At 37.4% G+C, this 26478-nt stretch overlaps 1 protein-coding gene across 1 annotated transcript; it reads left to right on the top strand.

The window, feature by feature from the left end:
• Positions 1–1804: 1804 nt before the first annotated feature.
• Positions 1805–24338, top strand: LOC105052958 (oligopeptide transporter 5-like). The gene is made up of 7 exons (XM_073251184.1): positions 1805–1823; positions 1946–2460; positions 21576–21673; positions 21789–22358; positions 22551–22566; positions 23021–23203; positions 23438–24338. The coding sequence occupies exons 1-7, from the start codon at positions 1805–1807 to the stop codon at positions 24056–24058; spliced, it is 2022 nt and encodes a 673-aa protein (XP_073107285.1). The 3' UTR covers positions 24059–24338.
• Positions 24339–26478: the final 2140 nt, after the last annotated feature.

Here is a 26478-nt window from a genome sequence, read left to right as displayed (position 1 = left end):
AAAGTGTTTTATAGCAATGGTTTTTTATATCTGCTCGCAAAAATGCATCGCTAATTCCTATATTTCTTATGGTGTGTATATATGTGTGTAATGATTTAGTTTAATAGTGTTGAATGGTAGGTATACAATTTCATAATATATGTGTTTCTTTTGATATGATTATCTACTATTTTTAATCTTTAAATTATTAATACTGTTGTGTATGTGTAGAAATTTTTATGATAGCCATTAGCTCACATTACTCCTTTACTTTTCCCTTTAGTTACACGAGACCAGGTACCTAATTTTGGTTTAAGATAGCCTTAAGAGAATGAATAGTTAGAGCATCACTAGTATTAGTTGAATAACTGCAATCATAATTGATGGTAAAAAAAAAAGTTTGTAATTATAATTGGTTGGATTTTATTATTTGTTAACAATAAAAATTATTTATTATGAAATGAGGATCATCATCGTCTAATAATGTTCAGATTGTGTTTAAATTATCAGCCTTGTATATTATTTCAAGCCTAAGGAATATACGTACGGTTGTGTTATATAGCTAACCTAAGTGCATGATTGATATGGGATGTGACATATATAAATGGCAGCAAGAATGCTAGCTCATACCACCTATCCCTATATACTGCACCATAATCATTGGACTATAACCCTCAGATAGACTAGACAAATCGGGCTAGCATTGGGCTCAATGCAAGAAATCTTGAATTAGACTTGGTTTGAAGCAGCCCCAGCTTGACTGAGCATGACCGAAATTAATTTTAAGTTAGGCTTAAAATTGACCCACATCTATCAAACTTGGCTTGATAAGTCTTGAATATATTTGAATTATATATGTATATTATATGCTTTGTATATAATGCATTATTGGATTAAGGCTTTAATGGTGTATTTTATTCATTAGATCATATTAATTTTTGATTGAATTTTTGAACCAAAGCATGAAATCATGGATCAAATCTTTCCTCAAGTCTAAACCAATTTTGATTGGAATATCAAATTGATTTCTTTTTCAGCTCGTTAATATCAATATCAAGCTAATTAAATAGGCTCATGTTCGGACAGACTCAAAATTAAGCTCGAATTTATCTTGAGATAATGGTTAACAAATCAAGATTGATTTTGAATTGTGTTCAAAATAAACTTGATCAAACCCAAGCTCAATCAAGCTCAGATTTCACCTTCATGCAAGACTGGTTAACCAAGCTATGACTATTATGAGGCGATCTATTGCACCACAATTCTGTATAAAATTGTTATGTAAAATGAAAAGGTTTAAACAGGATTTATTTAATTTATAATCAATCAAATTGCAAAATGAATAAAAAATCTAGCATGTTCCGATTGTTGGAGTTCCCTGAAATTAGTGTTGGAGAGGATTTGCAATGTATACCGGACGCATCGCAATCCCAATAAATTAATCACAATAAATTACCGTGAAGCCTTATTACTTGGAAATACGGTCAGTCCAGATACATATTGCGTGCCAGCTGCATTCTTGCCAAAATTTGGCTTTTCTGTCCCCGTGAACCCTTCGGCTCCGCGAAGTTATTGCTCCGTCTCTAGTTTTGGTGAATTTGCCATTCGTTCAATAAAATTGCTAAATTGCCCGTTGTAGAAAAAGACACGAAAGAAAAAAAAAACAGCTAGCAAGAACACGCCCATATCTCAACCCCCAACCCCCTGGAGAACTTGTCATTCGTTCAATAAAATCGCTAGATAGCCTGCTGTAGAAAAGAACACGAGGGAAAAAAAAAAATAAAACAGCTGGCAAGAACACGCCCATATCTCACCCCCAACCCCCATGGCAGAGAAAGAAGAAGGTAATGGATCGTGGCGGTAAATTTTCACGTCATTTTTTTTTTCCTTCGATCTCGATTTCATGCATAGATATCATTAACTTCACTCGATGGTTTTTCTGAAAAAAACTGACCATAATTTTCAGATGTGATTAACAATTCCCCTATCGAGGAGGTGAGGCTGACCGTACCACCAACCGACGATAACACGCTGCCAGTCTTGACATTGCGAACATGGGTTCTGGGGATCCCCGGCTGCATCATCCTCTCCGTGTTGACGCAGTTCCTCACTTATCGTCAGTCACCGATATACATACCAGCATCGTGCATCACCATTGTGCTGTATCTCATCGGGAAGTGGATGGCCAACGGGCTACCGAGAAAGCAGTTGAAGGTACCGGGGACGCCGTGGTCGTTCTCGCTGAACCCAGGGCCTTTCAACATGAAAGAGCATTGCCTGCTCTCCATGCTTGCCACTGCTGGCACGTATTCCCCTTATGGCTTTGAGCTTGTGGCCGTGGTGAAGGCTTTCTACCATAGGACTGTTCGACCCCTGCCAGCTTTTCTCGTGGTGATAGCAACTCAGGTGAACTTCCTCTCCTCCATGGATCTCGACATGTTTCGCTGTAATCCAAATGATACCTCTTCTGTTCTTTTTCAAGTAAATAATTTCGACGCCAGATTGTCATAGTGTATGCGCCCGCATAAAACTGGCCACATCATGTTACTAGACACACACACACGCACACGATCTCATACATAGTAGTTCTTCCGGCGCATCCAAACAGACTGCAAAGCCTGAACCAGAATACATTGCTAACGATAATATGTGAAACTGTATCTTCAATTTGATTACCTGATCTATAGTTTCTGTCTAAAAAGATGAGTGCAGGGTTGTTCCTTATCATCCACATTCTCTGCCCACTAGATCCTTTTATGAGATCTAAGGACTTCTACTGCGTTGTTCCTTGGTTTATTAGCCAAAACTACCGTCAAATTAAGTTGGTCTCTGAGCTCACCAGCCAACCTCGCAGGTTTTGGGGAGAGCCTATGGTACTCAAAGTTTCGTTACAAGAAATTAGGCACAAATTCGAGAGAACTGGAGGTGATTGATTCAAACCATGCCCAATATCAATAGAGCCTTCGTGAATTATAGACGTTGCACCACACAGTTGCCCTTTTTTTGGTGGGAAAAGATTGGAGTATGATAATAATATAGGTTTCTACGTCATTTAATTTTATGTTTCTAGTTTATCGCTGTAAGGACCCATTCTTTTTTACCCAAAAAAAAAGGACACCGTTGTTGGACTGCCCACAACATATTTTTTTCTGTATGAATTTTAAAGCATACAAAAAAAGAAAAAAAAATCTAACCTTGCGTGCTAAACATGTGAGGTGGAAGAGGACTCTTCTCTCGAATCCGATGGAAAGAAAATTCTAAAGCTCATTGGATTCCGGTGATACCCTAGAATTTTCTCTATAAAAAAATTGCCACCTCTTCCCATTATGCATTGCCCCTCATTCTCGATCAAGTCACCAGTGAAATCTATGAGATTTTCTTGGTTTTCTATCAACTATTTCTGATGAGCCATTGTCGTTCTCATTGGAAAAGAGGATCAAGTACTTTGCCGGGGATGAGGTATGGCCATTAAACCCTCTTTCTTTTTTTTGGATTCTATAAGCATTGCCATTGGTGGGTAGTGGCTGGATTCTATGAGTAGAGCTTTTCCTTTTCTTGTCTTCTTCTATCTTTCCGCTGAGCCAACCGCTATCATTGGATGTGGTCGTGCTTAGACTGCTATAGGCTGGAATCAGCATCATCGGACCTAAGTGGTAGCTGCCCAACTCTTCTCTTTTCTCTCTCTTCTCTTTCTCTCACATCTATATTTTTTCTTTCTCTACAATAGTGGACCATTGGTGGGTCCTAAGATGTTTTGTGGGTTCAAGTCGACCCTAAGAGAGGTCTCAAATTGGTGTTGTGTGATTAGGGGTCCCGAGCTAGTATTGTATAACCATTTATCCTAAGCATTTATGATTTTCCACTAAGGATCTTTGACATTACAATTGATTTGATGGTGAGGACTGGCTCTATAGTTGAGCAAATTGTATGACCAGACGATGTTAAACTAAATACCATAACTTTGAGTTCGTAGACTGAGTGGATCAATATTCATTATATTTAAGTCAGTCATTCGTATAGATAAGAATTCTTCAACACAATTATTTATATGATTATAAAAATTATATATAGATATACTTGCATGATTGATATATATTTTTATATATCTATACATCCATTATGCATTATTGATTTGATATTGCAAGAATTATGATTAATAGATGCTTAATTATAAACATCATATTGAATAAAAAATTTATAATTTAACATAATTGATGAGATGTGGACGTCATCTGGATTAATCGGTCATGCAAAAATGTAGTATATATATTGGATCAACTTTGGAATAGGTGTAGCACTATGTTTGGCCTATCACAAGTTGAAGCATAATTGTAATTATTCAGATGGTGAAAATCAGATCATGATTTTAATAATATAGATAGTGCACAGATAGTATTTGGATAGATTGGTTATGCAAGACATCTAATATATATATATATTAAAATGGAGCTTCCACGTTGAGAAGCCTCAGTCTGTCATGTGTCCGTTTTAAGAAAATCGAAGGAAGCCGCATTGGAGTGCCGAGATTTTGAAAAAAGTGTGGGAGCGCATGGGCCCATCTCCTCAGCAAAACACGACCAAGCGAGGGAGCTTCGTCTCCATGTGGGAATGGAAGAAGCTACTTGTTGGGAATAGTATCCCAAAGCCAATCGTCAGCCTGTTGACGGTTGTGCTCTTTCCTATATTAGTATATGAATTATAAATAAATAAAAATTATTTTGATATTTTTCATCACAAATTATTTCATCTTCTAATGAACTCCTGTGTTGTGGTGAAGTCCTTAGGACTATTTAGACTCGACAAAGGAGGATTTATCGTTTAGTCTTTAAACCTGTTCGCGACCAAATGATACGTTGTTATCAAGGACAACAATGTTTATCAAGCATAGGTCATTGTGTGCCATATGGGTTGGTTGTCCTCTTAACCAAGGAGTGTGGAGACACTGATATGGCATACAGGTGAGATGTAAGGGTACATCTGCACTGAACGTGACCGACTCCAGAGTTTTTTTGCTGTCAAGATTTGCTCCGATGGGATATGGGTATAATTATCCCTCCGACCTGAGACTGCCACAGTGACTTGCAAGCAACTCACTGCACTTAGGCACTGGACTACCTGAATTTTTAATTCAGTGACGGAAGCCTACTGGGTGTAGTCAAGTACTTGACTTGTCGGTACATGTGTCAAGATGGGATTGACCACTCCAGTTCAGGAGCTGTGTACAGTATTTTAATTTAGCTAAACTTTGGCCAGGGTAGTCCTAGTGAGGAGTCACAGGACTGTTTGAGTTGAGCATGATTTGGATGATCTGATCAGGGTTGACAGTTTAACCCTGAGTAGTCCTATACACAGGGGTCAAAAGGGATGAATTATACAGTAACCATATTTGCGTAAGTTCTAAATGTTGCGATTGCGATCATTCGACCTATCCGAACATCGGGTACCATTGCTAGATGGTCACTTCGATTAGTACAAAAATTAATTCCTGTGCTACCGACTTAGGTTCGAACCTGCGGTGTCACACACATTAGAGGTTCCTATCTAATCTGATGGTTGGTGAAGAGTCCCACTGGACTGGGACTCTTCGACCAAGAGTCCTAATGCTCAGGGACTCTGAGTCCTACGTGTCTGAGACTCTATGATCGAGAATCAAAATTTTCTGATCACGAGTTTCACACATTTTGGATACCGAGGTCAAGAGTCTCACTGATTTGGGACTCTTCGATCAAGGTTTCATATCGATGGATTTTGATGCCTGATTGCCAATCGAATTTGGACTCAGTATTTATGAGAGGTTTAATTAGTAATTTGATCGCTAATTAACTCAATTTGATTGAGTAATTATTTTTGGATCAAGTCCAATTGAATTGGATTCAATTGGGTTTGACCCGATTAGGTTAAGAGTTGACCTAATCGCTGAGGTGGTTTGGTCCCTGATTTGATCAGGGATTGGGCTTAGTCAATTTTTAATTTGATTAAAATTTTGTTGAGCCTAATTAAGCCTAATTGTGTTGGGTTTAACTTAATCTAATTGTGCCTAACCTATTTTAATAAGGTTGGTTCAATTAAGTTGATTTAATATTTGAAACCACCTTGACTTATCTCCCTGTGCCACCTCACCTCACCTGCGCCTATTTGAATTCATGAGAAACAAGTTCTCGTGAATTTTCTTCCATGCAAAAGCCTTCCCACGCCCCTCCTATGTGCACCATTTTGAGTGGATAAAGATGGTTGGTTGGCCATTCAAATTCAAATGATGTTTGAATTTGAATGGGCAACTAAACTCATGCGCCACCTTATCCACTTGTGCGCCACTTCCTCTACACGAGAAAAAATTTCTCGTGTAAATTCTCCACGCACAAAGAACCCACGCCCCCATCTTCTCACACCAAGAGTGGATAAAGATTGATTGGTTGGCATTTGAATTCAAGTGAGCAACCACCTAGCTTTATCCTCTCACGTGGTGAAAACGCTGTAAAGACGCGGTCTTGCACTGTTTTAAAAAGAAAAGAGAAGGTGGGGCATGCGCACAACTTTCTTAAAGAGAGAGGTTGCGTGAGAAGGCCTTCTGCGTGAGATTGAGAGTTCAAAAATTTCGAGAGAAAAGAAAAAAAGATTTTGGGCGCAGGATTTTCTGTGTGTACCCTAGGGTTACTACCTAGGGTTCGGAAAGTGAGAAGGTGAGCTACGAGTGTCGTGAGTCCATCAAACTTCAGAGAGAGCTTCATCAACCTCTCAAGTATCTCTGCTGACGATTCGAAGCATCCAAAAAATTAGCAGACATCGATCGAAGGAGTTCGATCAGCATCAGCCGTCGAAAGGATTCTGCAACGAACTAGCATTCGTGAGGAGCCGATCAGACCAGAAGCTTCGTGTGGACGATCCACGGAGGCCAGACATACTGTGTGGCTTTATTACAACGATCAGACCATTCCGACGGTGATCAGACTGCGGCAATCGACTATCTGCACGAAGGTAATATGTTCTGAACGCATAACAGTAAAATATTTACTGTAGAATTTGAAATTTTAAATTTAAATACATACTATATATATCATATTTAGATCCTTGTGTAGGGTTAATATATGTTAATTAATTAGATTAATTAATAATTTTTGCTGTAAAATTATAATTTTGAAAAAGTTTCAAAATTATCATTTTACCCCTGCACTGAAATTCTCACAAATGGTATCAGAGTCAGGTTCTAAAATATGATATACATTTGCATGCGTAGATTAAGTAGTAATCTAAAAGTTTAAATTTGAAATTTAAATTTAAAATTCAAAATTTAAAATTTAAAATTTAAAATTTAAAATTTAAAATTTAAAATTTAAAATTCAAAAATTTGAAATTCAAAATTTGAAATTTATTTGAAATTTTAAATTTGAAATTCAAAATTTAAAATTTAAAATTTAAAATTTAAAATTTAAAATTTGAAATTTGAAATTTATTTGAAATTCAAAATTTAAAATTTGAAATTTGAAATTTAAATTTTTAAATTGGTATATTTAGATATACTTGATCCAAGTAGCAAGTAGTCTAATTGGGTTGGTTGCCATGGTCATCCAATCATAGGAGAAAAGTAGGGTTTAAAGGCCCTCTCCTCCCATTCGATGGGGTTCTCTTATGGCGATAGGGGTGCCGAGCGATTATATCCCATGCAGACGAAATAGCGAAAGGACTTAATTGTAAAGGTTCAATTGTGAAATTTATCATGAATGTGCTAGATTAGATCTAAAGGAATATTCATGATTTATTTTGATTGAGTTATTTTCTGTTATGTAATTAGTAATAGGATTGCTATTTATGAAATGTGCTGATCCGTTTGTGAAATGAGTCAACACATTTGGTGAACAGAAAATAAAACCTTTCAAACTTAAAAATTATTTTCGAAATACCAAATCCTGACCCATCAGCCCTAATATTTAATTAAAAAAATTAAGTATTATCTAGTTAGTCTAGAATTGTGAATTAAGACCTAAGACAATTGCATAAACTTGTGGGTCAATGGGTTAGATGGATTAGGTCCATAATTGGGTTAGACCTAAGGTTAGCTTAAAGAAATGGACTAAATTAGAGTAATTGGTCAAATCTAATCAAAAGTTGAATTAGATTAGGTCAAGGACACTCTAGACTCAACTTCAATAGTTGTAGTTGAATGGGTCCATATCTTTAACTAGACCAAGATAGACTTAATTCATGGCTACACGGTGGAACTCTATTTACTAAGTTGATCAAATTAAAACTAATGAACTGGTTGGTGTCTAAAGTAAGTTCGGCAGTCTGATCAGTGATTTTTAACTGAGAGCTACTCGCATTGATTCGATCTCTGACGAGTTAATGGCATATCCATTCCACTGATCACACTTACCTGGCCAACCTGATGAGTTAGATTTTGATTAGATCACTTGGTGATTAGGGCTCACCCATGTCATTAGGTAAATCAGTGTGACTGATTTAGGTGCTCCTAATACCGACTTTAATTAAATCATTTTTAATCTGACTTGATGAAATCAGTGGGAGGATTGAAATTGGCTGATCAATTTCTTCTCTTCTATCCTTTAATAAAATTTTCAAAAATTATTAGGTCCCTAAAAATGATTATGTTATATGATAACTAAGTCATAACCTCCCATTAAGTGAGTGATAATCAGTCCATTAGTTTAATAATCACTGGAAGCCCAAAGACCTGGTGCTTATTGACTAATAGAATTATCATTCATAATATGATCATTTGGTTGAATCTTTCTGATGGTGGTCAGGTTGGCCGGCCAAAGTCGGGCCTGATCATTTATTGGTCCGATTCATCAAATCAAGTCATGTTAATGGTTGGACCTAACCAGATCTTTTCAGTGAAGGCCAAAGCCTACTGATTAGGTTCTGGAGCAAAATTAATTACTAGAAGTTGTTTAGAGAAACAACTGGTTATGAACCTACCCATAGATGCACATGGGTTGACCAACCAAAGTTGGGCTCGTGTGTGGCCTGTGTGGATTCTAGTACCTACTAAAGAATTAAAGTAATTCCTCGAATTAGAGGTTGAGGCTACCAGTTCGTTAAAATATTGGGAGAAACTTTAAACTAAAGTCCAAGTCTTTAGTATTAATAATTTATATACTAATAAAGGTCTAGTTTTCTTTAATGTAGCTATGGCCACTACCCTATCTCTCCGGTCATTATTAGATAATGACAAGCTCATGGGACCTAATTTCGATAGCTGGTATCGAAAATTGAAAATCATCCTTGAGCATGAGCGGATCCTTTATGTAGTAACGGATCCGACACCTGAGGAGCCAGCCCCGAATACTAGAGGGATGGTCCGAGATATTTATCAGAAGTGGCTCAACGATCGTACCATCATTCGGTACATAATGCTGGTGGCAATGAATGATGAGTTCAGCCACAGGTTCGAGAATGCCCAGCCGCAGGAGATGCTTCAAATGTTGAACGACTCCTTTGGCACGCCTGACGACGTTGAAAGGCACAAAACTAGTTGTGCCATTTTCAATGCTCGGATGAGGGATGGGGCCTTAGTCACAGATCATGTACTGTACATGATCGAAATGATTGAGCGCCTAAGTAAACTGGGCTTTTTCTTGCACGAGCAGCTCGGTAAGGATGCGATCCTTAATTCTTTGCCCAAGTCCTTCCTCCCCTTTCTTACTCATTTTCGGATGACAAAGCCTGCAGTGAACTACCACGGCTTGTTGGGGTTGCTGCAGAACTTTGAGAAGGACCACCAGCTCCATAAGGAGTCGGTGAATATTGTGAGAGGGTCTTCTTCTGATCGTCAACCCTTTGAGAAAGAGAAGAAGAACAAGAAGAAGAAGAATAAAAAGGTACAGCCTCATGCTGGGATGTCAGCACAGGGTCAGACCAAGAAGCACAAGCCCGATCAGAGCCAGGCAGAGTGCTTTTTTTGCAAGAAGCATGGACACTGGAAGAGAAAATGTCCTCTATACATTGCCTCCCTGGACTCGAACAGGCAGAAGAAGAAGCAAGGTAATTATATGATAACACCTTGCAACTTTTTCATTTGTGATACTACTGCCTGGGTATTGGATACCGAAGCCCTTATCATATCTGTAATTCGATACAGGGTCTGTAGGTCAGTAGGAGATTTGATGAAGGCGAGAGGTTCCTGAACGTTGGAGATGGAAGTAAAGTTTCAGTTCTAGCTTTAGGAATAATGAACCTTATAATCAACTCTCGTAATGTAATTCTGAGTGAATGCTACTATTATCCAAGTTTTTTATTAAATATTATTTCTGTAGGCCTTTTGGCCATATACAGTTATGAATTTTTAATAAAAAGAAATGTTTGCAATATCATTTTGAATGGTGTTACAATATTTGTTGGACAACTAAATAATGAAATTTACTTACTATCACAGCCTGTTAATATGGTTCAAACCTCCGGTAAACGCCTTAAAATGGATAATATGTCAGAAGTCTACCTTTGGCACTGTAGGTTAGGTCATATCAATAAGAACAGGATAAACAGGTTGGCTCAAGAAGGAATTCTTGAATTTGGTGATTGTGAATCACTTCCAACCTGTGAGTCCTATCTTCTTGGGAAGATGACCAAGTCATCTTTTACTGAAAAAGGTGAGCAAGCCAGTGAACTCTTGGGTCTGGTACATTCTGATATATATGGACTCATGAGCTCAAGTGCAAGAGATGGATATTTCTACTTCATAACCTTCACAGACGACCAATCGAGGTATGGGTATGTCTACTTAATGAAGCATAAGTCAGAGTCGTTTGAAATATTCAAACTATTTCGAAATGAGATAGAAAAATAAACTGAAAAGTGTATTAAAACTCTTCGATCTGATCGAGGAGGTGAATACCTTTCCAATGAGTTTCTGACATATCTTGGGGAGAATGAGATTCTCTCTCAGTGAACTCCTCTTGAAACACCACAGCATAATGGTGTGTCTGAAAGGAGGAATCAGACCTTGTTGAACATGGTTCGATCCATGATGGGGTTTGCTGGTCTGCCGATCTTTCTCTAGGGATATGCGCTCGAATCGGCTTGTTACCTTCTAAATAGGGTTCCGAGTAAGTCTGTAACCAAAAGGTCATATGAGATATGGATAGGACGTAAGCCAGTACTCTCGCACCTTAAGGTTTGGGGGTGTCCGGCTTATGTTAAACATTTAATTACGGATAAGCTTGGACCTAGGTCTGACAAGTATTATTTCATAGGGTACCCAAAAGAGACCAAAGGGTATTATTTCTACCTAGCTGATGAGCAAAAGGTGTTTGTCAGTCTTAAGGCAATCTTTTTGGAAAAGGAGTTCCTTAGTGAAGGGACTGTTGCCTCTAAGGTCGAACTTGAAGAAATTTGGCAGGTGAAAAAACCGACACAAGTTGCTGAACCTGAACCAGATTTGGTTAGATCAGATCCGGAGCCCATTGTTCTTGCACCCTTAAGGCAGTCTGGTAGAGTACCACGTCAACCGGACAGATACTATGATTTCTTGGTCCGGAATGGCGATCCTGTCGAACTTGATGAAAACGATGAGGATCCGATCACCTACATGGACGCAATGTAGAGATCTGACTCTGAGAAATGGCTAGAGGCCATGAAATCTGAAATAAAGTCTATGAAGGTCAACGATGTGTGGACATTGGTTGACCCACCCGAAGGAGTAAAATCCATAGGATGTAAGTGGGTCTTCAAGAGGAAGAGGGGTGCAGATGGAAAGGTGGAGACCTATAAAGCTCGTCTGATTGCCAAAGGATATCGTCAACGTTATGGTATAGACTATGATGAGACGTTTTCTCCTGTGGTAATGCTCAAATCCATTCAGATTATGCTTGCGATAGCTGCCCATCTGAACTATAAAATCTGGCAGATGGATGTGAAGATAGCTTTCCTAAATAGAGAGCTAGACGAAGAGATGTATATGATACAACCTGAAGGGTTCACATTCACAGATGAGTCTAAAGTGTGCAGGCTACAGAGGTCCATTTATGGACTTAAGCAGGCATCCCGGAGTTAGAACATATATTTTGATAGGACGATCAAAACGTATGGCTTCGTTAAGAATGGAGAAGAGCCCTGCATTTCTAAGTGGGCTAATGGTCCAGTAGTGGTATTTCTTGTATTGTATGTGGATGACATTCTCTTAATCGAGAATGATGTCCCTTCATTACAGGGAATAAAGATTTGGTTGTCATCACAATTCTCCATGAAGGATCTGGGAGAAGCTTCCTACATCCTAGGGATGAGGATCTATAGGGATAGATTTAAAAGGTTGCTTGGCTTATCCTAGTCCACGTACATTGATACTATGCTGAAGAAGTTCAGCATGGAGAATTTCAAGAAAGGCTATCTACCGATAGGTCATGAAATTTCTCTTTCGAAGAGGGATTGTCCGACAACACCTCAAGAGAGAGAGCGTATGGGTAGAATTTCATATGCTTCGGCAGTAGAATCTATCATGTACGTCATGACATGTACACGACCAGATGTGGCATACTCACTAGGGGTAGTGAGTAGATACCAATCTGATCCAGGGAAGAATCACTGGAAGGTTGTTAAAACCATCCTGAAGTATTTAAGAAATACCAAAGACCAATGGCTTGTTTATGGTGAATCAGACTTGAGACTTATGGGGTTTACAGACTCCAATTTTCAGTCTGATCATGATGACAGCAAGAGTGTGTCGGGATTTATTTTCACCCTTAATGGTGGGGCTGTCTGCTGGAAGAGTTCCAAGCAGCACACTGTGGCTGATTCAGTTTGCAAAGCAGAATATGTCGCTGCATCAGATGCTGCCAAAGAAGCGGTGTGGCTGAGAAAATTCATCACCAAGCTCGAAGTAGCACCCTCCCTTGTTGGTCTAGTTCTGCTTTACTGTGACAGCTCTGGAGCCATTGCTCAGGCGAAGGAACCGAAGGCACACCAGCAGACGAAGCATATTCTGTGCTGCTACCATCTCATCCGAAAAATCATGGATAGAGGTGACGTCGACCTTCAGAAGATCGACGAGAAGGAGAACCTGGCCGACCCATTCACTAAAGCCATTGCGATGAGGGAGTTCGACGACTTCAAGTTGAAGATGGGTATTAGATACTGCATCGATTGGCTTTAGACCAAGTGGGAGATTGTTGGGAATAGTATCCCAAAGCCAATCGTCAACCTATTGACGGTTGTGCTCTTTTCTGTATTAGTATATGAATTATAAATAAATAAAAATTATTTTGGTATTTTTCATCATAAATTATTTCATCTTCTAATGAACTCCTGTGTTGTGGTGAAGTTCTTAGGACTATTTAGACTCGACAAAGGAGGATTTATCGTTTAGTCCTTAAATCTGTTCGCGACCAAATGATACGTTGTTACCAAGGACAACAATGTTTATCAAGCATAGGTCGTTGTGTGCCATATGGGTTGGTTGTCCTCTAAACCAAAGAGTGTGGAGACACTGGTATGGCATACAGGTGAGATGTAAGGATACATCTGCACTGAACGTGACCGACTCTGGAGCTTTTTCTACTGTCAAGATTTGCTCCGATGGGATATGGATATAACTGTCCCTCCGACCTGAGACTGCCACAATGACTTGCAAGCAACTCGCTGCACTTAGGCACTGGACTATCTGAATTTCTAATTCAGTGACGGAAGGCTACTGGGTGTAGTCAAGTACTTGATTTGTCAGTGCGTGTATCAAGATGGGATTGACCACTCCAGTTCAGGAGCTGTGTACAGTTGTGTTTCAATTTAGCTAAACCTTGGTCAGGATAGTCCTAGTGAGGAGTCACAGGACTGTTTGAGTTGAACACGATTTGGATGATCTGATCAGAGTTGATAGTTTAATCCTGAGTCGTCCTATATACAGGGGTCAAAAGGGATGAATTATACAGTAACTATATTCACATAGGTTCTAAATGTTGCGATTGTGACTATTCGACCTATCCGGACATCGGGTACCATTGCTAGATGGTCACTTCGATTAGTACAGGAATTGGTTCCTGTGCTACCGGCTTAGGTTCGAACCTACAGGATCACACACATTAGAGATTCCTATCTGATCTGATGGCTGGTGAAGAGTCCCACTGGACTGGGACTCTTCGACCAAGAGTCCTAATGCTCAGGGACTCTGAGTCCTACGTGTCTGGGACTCTGTGATCGAGAATCAGGATTCTCTGATCACAAGTTCCACACATTTTGGGTACCGAGGTCAAGAGTCCCACTGGTTTGGGACTCTTCGATCAAAGTTTCATATCGATGGATTTTGATGCCCGATTGCCCATCGGATTTGGACTCAGTATTTATGAGAGATTTAATTAGTGATTTGATCGCTAATTAACTCAATTTGATTGAGTAATTATTTTTGGATCAAGTCCAATTGAATTGGATTCAGTTGGGTTTGACCCGATTAGGTTAAGAGTTGACCTAATCGCTGAGGTGGTTTGATCCCTGATTTGATCAAAGATCGGGCTTAGTCAACTTCTGATTTGATTAAAATTTTATTAAGCCTAATTGTGTTGGGTTTAACTTAATCTAATTGTGCCTAACCTATTTTAATAAGGTTGGTTCAATTAGGTTGATTTAATATTTGAAATCACCTTGACTTATCTTCCTACGCCACCTCACCTGTGCCTATTTGAATTCATGAGAAACAAGTTCTCAAAAATTTTCTCCCACGCAGAAGCCTTCCCACGCCCCTCTTATGTGCACCATTTTAAGTGGATAAAGATGGTTGGTTGGTCATTCAAATTCAAATGATGTTTGAATTTGAATGGGCAACTAATCTCATGCGCCACCTTATCCACTTGTGCGCCACTTACTCTACACGAAAAAAAGTTTCTCATGTAAATTCTCCACGCACAAAGAACCCACGCCCCCTTCTTCTCACGTCAAGAGTGGATAAAGATTGGTTGGTTGGCATTTGAATTCAAATTCGATTTGAATTCAAGTGAGCAACCACCTAGCTTTATCCTCTCATGCGGTGAAAACACTGTAAAGATGCGGTCTTGCACTGTTTTAAAAAGAGAAGAGAAGGTGGGGTGTGCGCACGACTTTCTTAGAGAGAGAGATTGCATGAGAAGGCTTTGTGCATGAGATTGAGAGTTCAAAAATTTCAAGAAAAAAGAAAAGAAAGATTTTGGGCACAGGGTTTTCTGTGTGTACCCTAGGGTTACTGCCTAGGGTTCGAAAAGTGAGAAGGTGAGCTACGAGTATCGTGAGCCCACCAAACTTCAAGAAGAGCTTCATCAACCTCTCAAGTATCTCTGCTGATGATCCGAAGTATCCGAGAAATCAGCAGATACCGATCGAAGGAGTTTGATCAGCATCAACCGTCGAAAGGATTCTGCAACGAACTAACATTCGTGAGGAGCCGATCAGACTGGGAGCTTCATGTAGATGATCCGCAGAAGTCAGACATACTGTGTGGCTGTATTGCAATGATCAGACCATCCCGACGGTGATCAGACTGCGGCAATCGACTACCTGCACGAAGGTAATGTGTTCTGAACACATAACAGTAAAATATTTACTGTAGAATTTAAAATTTTAAATTTAAATACATGCTATATATATCATATTTAGATCTTTTTATTGGATTAATATATGTTAATTAATTAGATTAATTAATAATTTTTGCTGTAAAATTATAATTTTGAAAAAATTTTAAAATTATCGTTTTACCCCTGCACTGAAATTCCCACACTACTGACACGGAGCCATGGAAGGAGGTCCACATATGGATTGAGAACAATGACAGGAAGGCTGCAGTTCGGGGACGTCGAGGTAGGAGGCTAAAAAAAATTGATGCCATGCGGAAGAGGAGAAAGAAAAGACCTAACGCTAGATTCAGCAAAAAGGGGACTAGCGAAGAAACCTTGAGCCTCACCCCAGGAGTTGGAGAAATTTACAATTTTTCCCTCAAAGTTTCTTCTCCCCTCCCTCCTTTATCCAGCGATCCCTCTGGAGAAAAAAACTATCGCAACGAGTCTGCGATGCGCTTTCGTTTGTTTCCCTGCCTCCCTCTCTCCACCCCCTCCTGCTCTCTCTCTCTCCTATCTCACCTCTCTCCGCCCCACCCCCGGCCTTTTATTTCTTTTTCATTTTAATTTGAGTTTCAAGCCCGACAACTGTTGGGCGAAGACGAATCGGGTCCGCACGAGCTAGGGGTGGGACGCCTTTGTTTTATTTTGGGCGGCGGAGCAAATGGAAACCGTTGAATTAGATGTCATGGATCGATAACGTGGACCATTTGGATGGTAGATGTGGGGTTGAGTGCGTTGTGTTTATTTTGTGAGAGAGAGAAAGAGAAGCGCATTTGGCTGGTGCCAGTGGGGATTTTTTTTTTCTTTCTTTCTTTCTTTTTTCTGAGTTGTAGTGGGGGACTTGAGAAAGTAAATAATATCGATGGAGAAAACGTGAGCTCCTCTTCATCGACGATCGGAGAAGGAAGAGAAGGGAGGAAGGAGATGGGCGTAACGAATTCGGGTTTTGGGTCCCAACCCAATCTGAAATCCGGCATAGATCTATTTATTTAAACAGAAAATCTTACATTTAGGCCCTTGATAAAGGCTATATTCAATTAAGCCGTTTTGACAATTGACTGAACCAGACCATGTTGAGTTAATTTAGTTTAGGGGTGTTTTGCAATTAAACCCTGATAAAATATTTATTATATAAAGATCCTTTTCTATTGGATCTCCATATTTTTGGCTTTGAACCCAAGGGCAAAAAAAATATTAATTGGGATTGTCTCCATTGGTCAACTACTACAATCATGCATATAAATACAAATACAATATGACTACTACCTACCTCCTACTATTACTTAACCATCCATTCTTAAATGCATACAAAACAGACACAAACTACTAATCTCATATATGTATAGATCATCATTGTCTTTTAGTCATTCTGGATGAAATTCTGAGCTACTGGGACTAAGAAGTTATTAACAATTCAATTATCAGAAAATTTGTTTCTACCTTTCTTCTGGAGTAAGTCTTTAATGATGATTGAAAATTTAATAAAATAAAAAATTATATAATAATAAAATATATATTATTTTTATTGATAGACTATGAAGAAAAGAGATATATGTGGGATGCAAATAGGTGATCATATTCTGCTTAATGATGAAGATTCTCGAATAATTGATGCTGAAAATGTTGATTCAAGAAATGATTTCTCTATCAGTAAAAGATAGAAATGATTATGTTATTTTTTATTATTATGTTATTTAAATATTTTAAATTTATATTTTAATTTGAAATATTTGATATCATCTATGATGTCTTTTATATTATGTTAAATTTTTAATTTATAAAAATATTATTTGAAAAAATAAATACATGCCGTGCATCGCACGGGGTTTTAAGCTAGTATAGTGTATATGCTAGGTCAAGCTTGAGCTAGCTAGGGTGCAACATTGAATTTGGCCTACTACGGACTGAAGCATAGTTATAATTAATTCGATACCGGAAGGACAAATATAATTTTTTATAATTATAAGAGTGAAAAAAAGAGAAGCATATGGACTAGTTGGTTATGTAAAACATGGCGTATCAGTCGTCGGCTGAGATATGATTTATGGTTATCGGTCATGGATAGAAACATAGTGTGCATTTGGCCTAATATGAGTTGGAACATGGTTTTAATGAGCTTAGTGTTGAAATCAAATCAAGATGATGAATCATGTTTCATTGAAGGATATCTGAACTAGACGGTAAATATAAAATATGATATTTATGATGTCAGCTGTGGACTAAAATGTGGCTATCGATCATAAATAAAAATGTGGTGTGTGTTTGGCCTGCCATAAGTTAGAGCATGGACAGGTTTTGGTCTAGTAGCGAAATAATAATATTATCAAGATTAGAAGTATGTTAAGCAATTACTGATATATAATCTCATTGAATTATCATTAAATAGAATTGCTGATTAGTGATATATGATGTGTATATAGAATTGTTATAATATTCTTCACTTATCAAATTAATGATGTATGAATCTTATTATTTTTTTATTAATTATATATATTCACTAAAAGATATTTCATATTCATACTGGTGTGAGTGTGGGGGATTCTTAATGGACTGTAAAGCTCACTTCCTTTTTTTACTTTAGAGTTACAGGATACATAGCATCTATTGGGTTGAATGTGAAGTTTGAGTGATGGAGTCATCTTTTGACCTTGCATGATCTCTAAGACATTGCTCTAGGATTCATGTGGTCGTGTCACATAGTCGACCCAAATGTTGGGTTCGAGGGCATGACAATAACACTTCTATTTAGATGACCTTACGATGTATATTATACTGCTTTTCCTTAGGAAAGTCAATGATTATGATGGGAAATAGTAAATCCAATGCTCACTTCTTGTATCTTCCTTGCTCACATATAGCAGCACTAAAATACTTAAATTGAGTTCTGAAACAATGTGTAAAATAATATCAAACTAGTACTTGCAAAGTTCCTTGAGTATTTTCTAATGGTTTCGATGTTTTGGATCTGCCTTATTATTCTTTAGTTATTTTTCATTCAAAACTTTATTAGTAAAGTGACATAAGTCAATGAAAAACCTTATCCTCATGGTTTTATATTAAGTGATGGGACAAGCCATGTAGAGATGCCAAACTGCCACATTACTCCCCCTACCCCCTGCTCCCAAACAGGAAGAAGAAGAAATAAACTAAATCATGTTATCTGGCAGGAAAATCTAATGAAGTTCAATAATGTTGGAAGATAAACATGAATTTATTGTAATTATAAATTATATAGAATTATATGATTGAGATTATCCATGCATGTCTAGATACAAGAGATGTATTAAATGTGGGTACATGAACTTATATCTAGAAATGTGTTTGTGGCTTTTAGAAATATGTATGAGAAATTTAGGAATATGTGTGTGTCTCTTAAAGAAGTGTGTGGGATATTAATTAATGTATTGTGAAGATCAAAAAGTCATATAACTCTAATAATTAATGTGTATGTGAGTAGTATAAATAGAAGTGGCTTCCTTGGTGTGTAGTAGGAGTTAGATATAAAATGAATAGAAATTGTGATATTCTTTTTCTCCTCTCTCAAGCATTTTCTTATCATATATGATTGAGTACTCCTCTCCTCCTCTATCTACCATGTTTCTATTAGTTTAGTTGGCAACAAGTTGGTATCAAAGCATAAGCATAAGAAGTACGAATTACCAAATTTCAACAAAGTAGTATCAGAGCCAAGTTTGGTCCTACAGCAATAGTCAGAGCCAGTTCGATTCTAAGACAACAGACAAAGCAACGTACATTCCAAAGAGGTGTAAAAGGTGAAAGAATATTTCTTCATAGTTGAAGCAGGAAACTTCAAGCTAGAAAACCTATTGAGTGAGTAGTTTGCAATTTGTGTGATACTCCAGATTCAAGATAAGAAATAGATATCCGTTGAGACAGTGCCAGTCAAAAGGAGTGACTCCATAAGAGAAGAAGACAAGAAATCTTTCATGGAGATGAAGAAAGTCTCTAAAGAAGTATAACTGCCAAGAGAATTATGAATTTTGGTAAAATATAATAGAGAACAATTTATCCGATAAGGTAATATCAACTACTATGACAATCTCATTTAAAGCAGTACTCAAAGATTTACTTAAGAAATTAAATTAATCATCAGTTTCATTTTTATGTGAAATATATGGATCAAACCATAATCCTACTTTTGTAGCTTATACTAATCTTAATGATAGATATGGAAGATATGATTTATGGAAGTGAAGCTAGTACAAAGAAAGAAGCGGAGCAAGAAATAGCATTAAAAGCAATCAGACATCTCAGAACTATATATGACTTTGTAGTAAGAGACGTGAACTATAAAGAACTATGGGATCTGAAATATAACCATCAAGAATTGACTGGGTATACAAAAATGTGGTAGAGGAATGTGCTGCATTGAAAGAAAAGCTAGCAATATTGGACAATAGTGCAGACGATAGCAATTATGAGAGGAAGAAAGAATATTTATCCTAAAGACATGTTTCAGCTGTCAGAGATTTTTCTTTAGAATATGGACCAGTTGTGAAAAGCTAAAGAAGAAAAGTTAAACAAAAATTTATATTAAAGAGGGGGGTGTTGAATATGAATTTATTGTTATCATAAATTACATTGAACTATGTGATTGAGATTATTCATGTATATCTAGGTACAAAAGATGTATTAAATGTGGGTACATGAACTTATATCTAAAAATGTGTTTATGGCTTTTAGAAATATGTGTGAGAAGTTTAGGAATATATGTGTCTCTTAGAGAAGTGTGTGAGATATTAATTAATATATTGTGAAGATCAAAGAGTCATACAACTCTAGTAATTAATGTGTTTATAAGTAGTATAAATAGAAGTGGTTTCCTTAGTGTGTAGTAGGAGTTGGATATGAAATGAATAGAAATTTTGATATTGTTCCTCTTCTCTCTCAAGTATTTTCTTATCATATGTGATTGAGTACTCCTCTCTTCCTCTATCCACCATATTTCTATTGATTTAGTTGCCAACAAGTTGGTATTAGAGCATAAGCATAAGAAGCACCCATCACCAAATTCTAACAAATACTTCATTATCCTTTTTCTCCAAAAATACCATGTATTCTAGACAATGAGAACGATTATAGCATGCTTATAGTTAATTCTATCTCATAAATTTCAGTCTGTTGTAAAACAAATTTTATGTATGTCATTCGTATTACAGGGACCCATGCTAGCTCCATGTGAACAGGAAGTGTCTTTTTGGTGGTTTGTTCTAAAGGTTTCTGAGCTCCTTTATCAAACTCCTGCCATTAAGACTACGCAAGTCGGTTACTAGGATAAAACCGAGAACAAGTAATTCTATTATTCCTTGAGATGATTTGCTTGAAAAATTGTGAACAATGTGTTTGCCTCAAGGTCAGCATTGTGCATGATTCATGCTAAAACAGTCTCTATTGATCACTGAAAGGTCAATAACAATGATATGAAAATACATGCATAAGTCGCTAGGATCAGTAGTTCTGTTGGTACCCATCTCCTCAAGTGAGAAATCATAGGTGCAACCATGAGTGGGAGTGAATAATATTTGTATTCTCAAAAAAGAATACAAAAGTCTAATTATGAAATCTGGCGGAACTGCTGCTAATTTGCTCAAAAAAAGAATACAAGCACCAAAAAAAAAAAAAAAGGAAAATAAGAAGACATTTGGTGACGCAGCATACTTTATGTACTCAAAATATCTATTCATATGCATGCAAAAGAAACAATTTAAGTAACTTAATGAATTAAGGCTTGTTCTGGTAGAATCAATTCTTGAGTTCATTCCTCCCTCACTATCCATCTCAAAAAAAGAGGACTGAATGCTCTATAAGTGTATAAGAAAAAAATTATGCAAAGCTTTTGTTACGACTAGAATTTCACTGTTCTTATCTATGCTACAAAGGAAACTTACTGATTCGGTATTAATGTGCTATATTTAGTTGTTAGAAAAGGCCTTTGCTTGGACATCTACAGGATTGTTTTGGTGTCTTTTCGGAACTTTTGTTAAAAATATTTGATGATAAATGAAATATGTTACTCACAATTCTCTTTTCCTCATCTTTCATGCATAGTTTCTTGGGTATGGGTTTGCTGGTGTTTGCACTAAGTTTCTAGTGCATAATCCCTATATGTGGTGGCCTGCAACTCTTGTGGACGTGTCTTTCTATAGGTATTCTCTGATTCATGTCCATCTTGTCTTTCTCTTCTGTCCGCTGAGAAGAGAGTCTTGCTCTCTTTCTCTCTCTTACTATGGAATAAAAAACAATATCTTTTGGTATATCCAGAGCAATTCATGTGTCAGAGAAAAGAGCAAAGGGTCAGCTAACAAGGCTCCAGTTCTTCCTTATGGTTGCAGTCTCAAGTTTTGCGTACCATGTAGTCCCAGTTTACTTCTTCCCTTCTATCACTGCTTTATCATTCATTTGTTGGATATGGAAGGACTCGGTAACCGCGCAACAAATTGGTTCTGGACAAGCAGGGCTCGGGCTTGGATCATTCTCCCTAGATTGGATGACCACAACAAGCTTCTTAGGATCTCCATTATCCACACCAATGTTTGTGATCTGTAACATGTTCATTGGCTTTGTCATAAAGCTCTATGTCATTGCGCCCATATCATATTGGACCAATGCGTATAATGCCAAGACGTTTCCATTTTTCTCCCAAGGGATGTTTGATGCTGATGGACAAAAATATAATATTTCACGTATTATAGACGAGAAGCTACAGTTTGATGAAGCAGCATACAAAAACTACTCGAAACTCTATTTCTGCGTCGTCTTCGTATATTCTTATGGGTTCTCTTTTGCTTGTTTAACATCAAGTATTTCCCACGTAGCTCTCTACCATGGGCGGTAAGTCTCGCATACTCTTGAAACTGTGATTGATTTTTCGTTTACATATAAGATAATTTTAGAGAAAGAAATTTCTTGTATATATTGTATACTCAACTATTAGGTATTTTGTAGGCTAGGGTTAAAAAGGTTTAAGATATATTTCCATCTTTTTAATTTGTAATGAATATTTACATCTTTGGCTCTTGGTAGAACACTGTGGAACCAGGTTAAGAAGGCATACAAAGGACAAGAAGATGACATTCACTCTAGACTAATGAAACAAAATTATAAAGCTATTCCTCAATGATGGTTTTATTTGGTCTTGTTTTCAATGGTCGGTTTAGCAATATTAACCTGTCAAGTATTCAATGAACAAGTCCAACTTTCTTCCTGGGGATTTTTGATAGTACTTGCGACGGTTTCTATTTTGCTACTTCCAAATGCTGTTCTAACGGCTACTACAAATATGGTAAGATGGATTTATCATTTTCCTTTCAAATTGAATATTATGCTGTAGTTAGTCACGGCATGGTGAACTTTACTTTAACTGTAAATCAAAATCCATCATCACATCACAATTTTCCCATAGCTTAGTTTTGAAAGATATAATTGCAAATTCTTTGTTAAAGTGAGCCATTATGTACATCCTTAATTTTTAACTTGTTTGAGCTTTGATGTAGGGCATACCGATAAATGTATTTTTTGAAATGCTTAATGGATATCTAAGTCCAGGCAAGCCAATTGCAAACATGACATTTAAGATTTATGGTACTCTTGGCGTAAGTACGGCTACGCAGGCAATTTCTTCTTTCAAGCAAGGTCATTACATGAAGATACCTCCAAAATCAATGTTCCTTGTTCAGGTAAATTGCACTAAACCATGGCTCTTCATGATAATCCTATTCAATGACAAAACACCACAGGCGGAGAAAAAAGTAATGAAGGAAGACTTTCCAGTACCCTATTTTACCAATTTGTTATGATCAATATCTGCATATATCTGATGACCACTGTCTTGGCATACCGAAATGAAGTACATCTAAGAGATTTGGCATGGATGATATTTCTAACTAATTGCCCCTCTTTACACGAAACAGATTATTGGTACAGCATTGTCAACGACTGCTAGCTTTGTTACAGGATGGTGGATTTTTAGCTCTGTTCCGCATATATGTGATCTGGAAAGACTACCCAAAGGAAGCCCATGGACGTGCCCTAGTGAACGCATAGCCTTCAGTGTTGGAGTCGCATGGGGACTTGTTGGACCACAAAAGATGTTCTACCCTTCAGGCACTTACTCTATGATTTTTGTCTTCTTCATCATTGGATTACTCGCACCAGTTCCAGTGTGGATCCTATCACAAATGTATCCGGAAAAGAAGTGGATTCAGCTTATTACTATGCCGGTCATATTTTACATTGGTTCCATAACGCCTCCTGTTTCTGCAATCAACATCTGGCCGTGGATGGTAGTGGGTACAATATTCAACTACGTTGTTTTTAAGAAGTACAAAGGATGGTGGGTTAGGTACAACTATGTTTTATCCTCTGGGCTTGACATTGGAGCTGCTTTTGTGGCTGTTCTAGCAACTATCCTTCAGGTTCGAGATACATACGGGATCAGCTGGTGGGGACTGGAGCTAGATGATCATTGTCCTCTAGCCAAGTGCCCTACTGAACCAGGTATAGTTGTTGAGGGGTGTCCAGTCTTCAAATGATAACTATGTCGTTGATGATGTCGTTACAATTTGGCATGCAAAATAGAGCACCTCTCCTCCCCCGTCATGAAGAGTGGGAACACAGCAACTCATTTTAAGTTCAACAAAGATCGATGGTTAGTAATGTGTTCATCACCGTGTAGAAATTTATCTTTGGTCTTCTTTAAGCAATATACCGTGGCGGATATTGAATGGAAAATGGGCACTCTGTCAAGATGATTAAAAATTCTTATTTTATTCAAAGTACCTGTGAACATAAAAGTAGATGTTACTTTAGGCATTTTCCAGGATATCTAGTGATCTTACGGTCTAATAAATCGTAATAATTGAGATGCATAGTTCGAACATTCTAGCAGTGCTTTGCTTGGACAAATAATTCTTTTTTTTTTCCCCTGTTTAGTTTCAACTTTTGAGATCACCGATTAAGTTTAAAAACTGATTGTACTTTTAAGGCAGTACATGCTATATATTTTGAACATTTAACCATTAAAGATGTTGATAAATTAGAGTTTGAAAAAGACCTAATAATAGAGTTAGAAGAATCAGAACAAATTATGATAGACAACAATGCTAATATTGATAATCTCAAAATGATGGTAATATTGAAGGTATTTGTTATGGTGTAAGAGGGAGGACATCATTAGTCTCATATTGATTGTAAGTCAAGGGGAACTATAACTTATATACAAAGGGACTATCCTTCCCACATGAGATGTTGACTTTTGGATGAAAATCTAGAGGGACAAAATTATGAGACCCATGAGTTAGAGTAGATAATACCTTACATGCCAAGCCATAAGTTCTTGGGTGCAACCAGTAGATCTAAGGTAGGAGACGATCTCTATAATTATGGAGCTTCTTCCGTTCGTACACAGACTTTTCCTTTACTAGGAGAGGGATCATTATAAAAATAACGAGGGCACTTCCCATCCTTATACAAACTCTCTCTTGATTGAGATGTTATATTATATAGGAGTGATGGCATCATTAGTCTCTTAGAGGAAGTTAGAAAACTAGAGAATAGAAGGAAGGAGTGTATGTTAAGAGAGAAGTGATTGCATATCTTGAAGATCTCCTATAGACCTATATTTATATGTAGAGATTGAGATATCATAAGGAAGGAGAATCAAGCATTATTCCTTATCTCATTGACATATGTTTATTAATTTCTTATCTTATCTAGCGAGATATGTTTATTATATCATTTTTTATCATGAGAGATATGTCACTATCTCTCTTCCTTATCTTCTAAGAGCAAGCTGTCCTGTGGATTTTGAAGCTTCCTTAAAGTGAATCGGATAACAATATCACATACAAACCTTTTCTATTATAACTAGGCTCGATCAATCTCAAAAATACCTCAGATTTGCTAACACTAAGGGTGGTCCAGACCAAAGTTCCTTTAGCCTCGGATTCAATCGAGAGCAAAACTTCCTCCCATATCATATGCCCCCTAGAATTAGGTCAGATGAAAGATGCACGTATATCAAATCAGTTCTTTCAGCTCTATGAGCGACATGTGTCACACCAAAGCTTTGGCCACATCTTCTTCTTTTTGTTGTCTATATCTTCTTATGCGTTAAATTGTCTTACTAATCTTAGAGATATTCTTCATAGTCCGATATTTTTGGAATGATCTTGTTAGCTTTAAGTAGCAGCCAATGCTAACCCTGGTTCAGTTATCCGACGCATAGAGATTGCAACATCACTTTAAGCAGGCTATATTTAGACAACCGACCTAATATTTCTTACATCGAATGGCATAGGCCAAGGTGTTCAGACACTTCTTTTGTGCAATCTCTCGAACGTAGCATATTCTTTAGCTTGACTCATCTTCGAAATAGCTCTGAATATCTTTGTATGATTATTCTTTTAAGAATCTTAGATCAGATTGGCATTGCTGATGCACCAAACTTCCTAGGATCCTCTTAAAGATTCTTTCTACCAATTGTTTCATGCGATGATATTTGCCACACCAATCATTATATCAACATCAACATTGTAAGTCACAATTGGATTATCCTCTAGTCGTTGTCCTCATCTGAATCCGACCACAATCAATAAAAAGTAAGGCGATTAGTTAAATTTTTGGACAGGCTTTGCGACTTTCATGTGAAAGAATGATGCTTTTTTTTTTTTTTTTTTTGGCTACATCCACCCTTTGGAAGGAGTTCAGAGTGCTTTAACGGCTATGCAGATGGGTAGGAGTGTAAATGGAGTGATTCTAATCTAACAATCCGGTCCCTTGATCGAGTTTTAATGTTGAATCTACATCCAATCCAATGGAAGATTAGATGGGATTGGATCATATTCATGGCCAAAACTTTGGATCCAAGAGATCATTCAGATCAAATCAAATCTACATACAATCTAGGGCAGAAACTACTAATTATATGCAGAATCTAGTGGTTAAAGCCCAA

Source organism: Elaeis guineensis, chromosome 2, assembly GCF_000442705.2.
Source record: "Elaeis guineensis isolate ETL-2024a chromosome 2, EG11, whole genome shotgun sequence".
NCBI lineage: Eukaryota > Viridiplantae > Streptophyta > Magnoliopsida > Arecales > Arecaceae > Elaeis > Elaeis guineensis.
The sequence above is the reverse complement of the archived record's forward strand: the minus strand, read 5'-3'. Positions and strand labels throughout refer to the sequence as shown.